General features: G+C 50.5%; 1 protein-coding gene across 1 annotated transcript; it reads left to right on the top strand.

Annotated features, from left to right (window-relative positions):
- Window positions 1-2,607: 2,607 nt before the first annotated feature.
- On the top strand, window positions 2,608-4,096 carry ANOM_011721 (CDC73 C-terminal domain-containing protein; the record flags this gene model as incomplete). The annotated part of the gene is made up of 2 exons (XM_015556977.1): window positions 2,608-3,288; window positions 3,365-4,096. 2 exons carry the CDS (start codon window positions 2,608-2,610, stop codon window positions 4,094-4,096), a joined length of 1,413 nt encoding a protein of 470 aa, XP_015401013.1.

Below are 4,096 nucleotides of genomic sequence, written 5' to 3'. Positions count from 1 at the left end.
TTTTTCTCCTCGTTTTGTGACGGCGTATCAGGCGCGTGGATGGAAAGGTTGGGAAATATACTCTGGGATATGAATCGGCAAAGGGTATGTATGGTGTTTAGGTTGACGATCACTCGTCGCTTATGTGCAGCATCTGCTTCACGATTATCTGTATTAGCTGTGTTCATTTGTTTTCTATACCTATTTTTTATTATTATTATTATTCATTATATTAGGCTTCTTCTTTGACGACATTGCCCTGTTGTTCTGCCAGGGATACGGCCTTAATGGAACCAAGTCGATCGAATGATGAGAAGAAAAAAACAAGATACCTTTCAATCTTCACTTCTGTCCCATGAATGTTTGTAGGAAGGAAGCCATGCTGGCAATCGACTTTCTCAATGAGCGTACTTGGAAGGGGGGGGAGGGATGATCATGTGTGCGGGGTAAGTCGCATCTCCAGGTATCGGTCATCATAGGATCTCTATTGTTCCATCAACAGTTCCATATCCCTTGCACGAAGATGCAGCCTCAGCAGCCCAATCCTCAGCCACAACCATGTCCACGGGAAGACACGCATAATGCCTCCCATTTTGAACTCGAACAACCGTCTCTGCCCCCAACAGATCGAGGAAGAGACGCTTGGTTGATGTTAGCCTCGTGCTGCTTAATCCAGTTACCAGTCTGGGGTATAGCCACAGCTTTTGGGATGGTTATGGATAAAACGTTGACATCCCCTACCTAGGTTTTTCTCTCGTCTATGGGATCTTTCAAGAGTACTATTCCTCGCACAATGAACTTCAAGGGAGCAAAGGGGATTTGGCAGTGGTGGGAACAACTTCAACTGTATTGTCCCCAAGTCCAGCATAGACACCTCTCGACCGATAGCAGTTGCACGGGTGTACACTAACGATGGCTCTGGGTTGTCCAGGGAATACTCTATCTTCTTTCCCCCGTATCTTTCACCCTTCTCACCCGTTTTCCCCAGTTACAGAAGTATTGTGCTTCTGTCGGCCTATTCCTCAGTGTTTCTGGCTCTCTCCTTTCCTCTTTCTCGATTACAGTGTGGCACTTGATTGTCACTCAGGGTGTTTTATGCGCCGTCGGAAATGGTCTGGTCTTTAGCCCGACAACCCTATATCTTGATCAATGGTTTGTCCGTCGTAAAGGCCTTGCATATGGAATTATGTGGGCTGCTAAAAGCGTTTGCGGCGTGGTTCTCCCTTTTCTAGCCAGCGCTTGTCTTCAACATTTTGGAGCGAGAACTACCTTGAGAGCCTGGACAGTCACTACGGTCAGTAACCCTCCCGTCACGCTCAATCCACTTAATCGCAATACAATTGCCGAAACACACATATGCTCTCGATGCATCAAGGCCCAGTTCGCCTGCGCTTTTTATGTCCCCTCCTTTACGCCATTTGTCAAGTGCTGGCGTAGCTTCGCCCATGGTTATCCCATACTGTGGATATCTGCCGTAGCTATCCAGTCATGACCACTCGTTTATTATAAGCTCAATCCTCTAGCAACAAAGCAACACTATATACAATCCCCTCCAGGACACCAAGCAAACCCTAGTGCCTTTTGTCTCGCTAGATAACCTAGCCCACATCCCATCATTCCTATAGTGAGGGAAGCCGAACTGACTGTTCCCAGCTACTCTCTACGTTGCAGCTCTGCCATTCGTAAAACCGCGAATTCCACCTTCGCCATCGACCTCCGCCCGACGCCTGGACTTGACCTTTTTAAAGCTAGTCACTTTCTGGATGTTACAACTGGGTAATATTATACAGGGTTTTGGGTATTTTCTGCCCACAACTTATTTGCCGTCTTACTCGACCAGTGTAGCTGGCTTATCCAATACTACGGGCACACTCTTATTAGCCCTCTTCAACGCGACGTCCGTGGCAGGTGGAATAGTTATCGGCTCACTTTGCGATCGCTTCGCCGTGACAAACATGATGCTTTTCTCATCAGTAGGTTCGGCGCTCTCTGTCTTCCTCTTTTGGGGCCTCTCAACCTCTACCTCATCATCTTATCCGAGAGCTGCGCTCGGACTTCTCACGCTTTTTTCCATAACATACGGTTTCTTTGCCGGTGGCTTCAGCTCCACTTGGTCTGGCGTATCAACGCAGATCAAGCGGGAGAGGCCATCGTTGGAGACAGGGTTGGTGTTTGGATTGTTGGCTGGAGGAAGAGGGATTGGAAATGTAATTAGTGGACCTTTGAGTACTGCTTTGATCGAGAAAGGATCAGTTGGTGGGAGTGACACCGGATATGGCACGGAATACGGGGCATTGATCTTGTTCACTGGCATAACCGCCTTCCTTGGGGCTTGGAGCTGGATGTGGCGTTACCTTAGTGTCTGCTGTCATTCATAAAGGTGTCTAGATACAGAGGTCTACTAAGTGTTCGAGTGCTGTTGCTGGAAGTGAGTGATCAAATGAATGCATACAGCTCGAGAAGCGCGGGTCACGTGCAGTCTCCATTTCTTGCGGATTGATGGACCATCACCAACACTCACCACTTCCGCAAGCCCAGTCAACATCCTTATTCTCATACAGGCTTGACTCTCTTCTAAAGGATCATTTGGTGTGGTGGTAGTAGTATACTTGCGAATTAGCCACCATAATGGCAAGCGATCCCTCCCTCCAAGATCCCCTTCTTTCCCTTCGCCGCGCTATTGCGGCCGGTAGTCTTCCCACGCCGACGACCTCCTCCGACCCCTCAGATCAGAATGCTACCGACAACTTAGCTAAAGCCACACATCTTTTCTTTCGGAATCCGTCGCCGCAGACTATCCCATTGAATGCACCAACGCGTTTCTTCTCAACCGCCTCCGACTCCGCTGTCGACCTCCGGAGTATCTTCTTCGCTTGGCAAAAGAAAGATGTCGCGATTCCGGATTACATTGCCTCGGCGCAGGAATTGAATGAGTCGCTAAAGCAGAAGGAACGTAAGGAAGGAGATGAGGAAGAGCAAGTGCAAAACTTGGTTTTTGTCGAGCGCCTAGACCTTATCACCTGGCTCGAAGGTGCCTCCGATGAGAGTGAATATATCAAACCCTTAGAGGGTGCAGCTGCAGCTGCAGCCTCCGCGGTTGATCAGGCTCAAGCCTCAGCTAATATTGCTTCTGGTGCTGCTGGAGGTGTTTCTGCAGTCCCAAGCGGCGCGCCTGGTACCACCGTGCCCTCCGGGGGTGCTCAGCAAGGAAAGACCGCAAAGGTTGTTGATCCTAGGTTACAGGAAATCTATAACGGTGAACGGAAGATGGGTGATCGGAATAGTGTTCTGCGGGGAATCAAACCAACTGTAGGTTGAGTCTGGAAGTACAAGAGTACCTCCGTAGCACCGATCACCAAGCAGCCACTGATGATCTATCATTTAGGATTTCTCTCATGTTCGCAAAACGGCCGAGACATTCCTTGGTCGTAACCGCTCACGAACGGGTCAATACCCAGCGGGCGCAAAGCCAGGAAGCAAGCCGCAGTCTATCATACCGGCGCCGTCTGCCGGCCTTCCTCAACCTCGGAAGGGCAGCTCCAAAACCCAGGATCCGATTATTCTACTCTCACCATCGGCTTCGTCTCTCATCCGCATGTCAAATGTACGCTCGTTCCTCCAAGACGGTGTCTTTGTGCCTCCCGACCACCCCACGCTCTCTATGCCCAGTTCCAACATTCTGTATATATCTCGCCCGCTACGCATTCTTTCTGACCCATCCAACACAACATCCCGTGCTGCCGGCTCCCAAACTGCAACCAGAAAACCAACCCGGTTCATCCTCGTCGACAGCACAGCCAATTTCAGACCAGACTACTGGAACCGGCTCGTCGCCGTATTCACAACCGGTCAAACCTGGCAATTTAAGTCCTACAAGTGGTCCTCTCCGCCAGAACTCTTCAAGCACGCAAGCGGCATCCACGTCGGCTGGCGCGGCGAAGGGGTCCCGCGCGAAGTCCGCGGCTGGGGCCGTGGAGTCCAAAGCTTCTCCGTGGAGCGGTGGGACGAAAAGGGCGGCGTTCACGGTGCAGGACGGTGGCGAGATCGTGAAGTAGTCGAGGGCATCTGGTCTGCGATTGAAGAGGGCATGAAACAAAGAGGTTGGGGCAACAAATGA

The sequence above is a fragment of the Aspergillus nomiae genome, assembly GCF_001204775.2.
Source record: "Aspergillus nomiae NRRL 13137 chromosome Unknown contig00702, whole genome shotgun sequence".
Classification (NCBI taxonomy): domain Eukaryota; kingdom Fungi; phylum Ascomycota; class Eurotiomycetes; order Eurotiales; family Aspergillaceae; genus Aspergillus; species Aspergillus nomiae.
The sequence above is the reverse complement of the archived record's forward strand: the minus strand, read 5'-3'. Positions and strand labels throughout refer to the sequence as shown.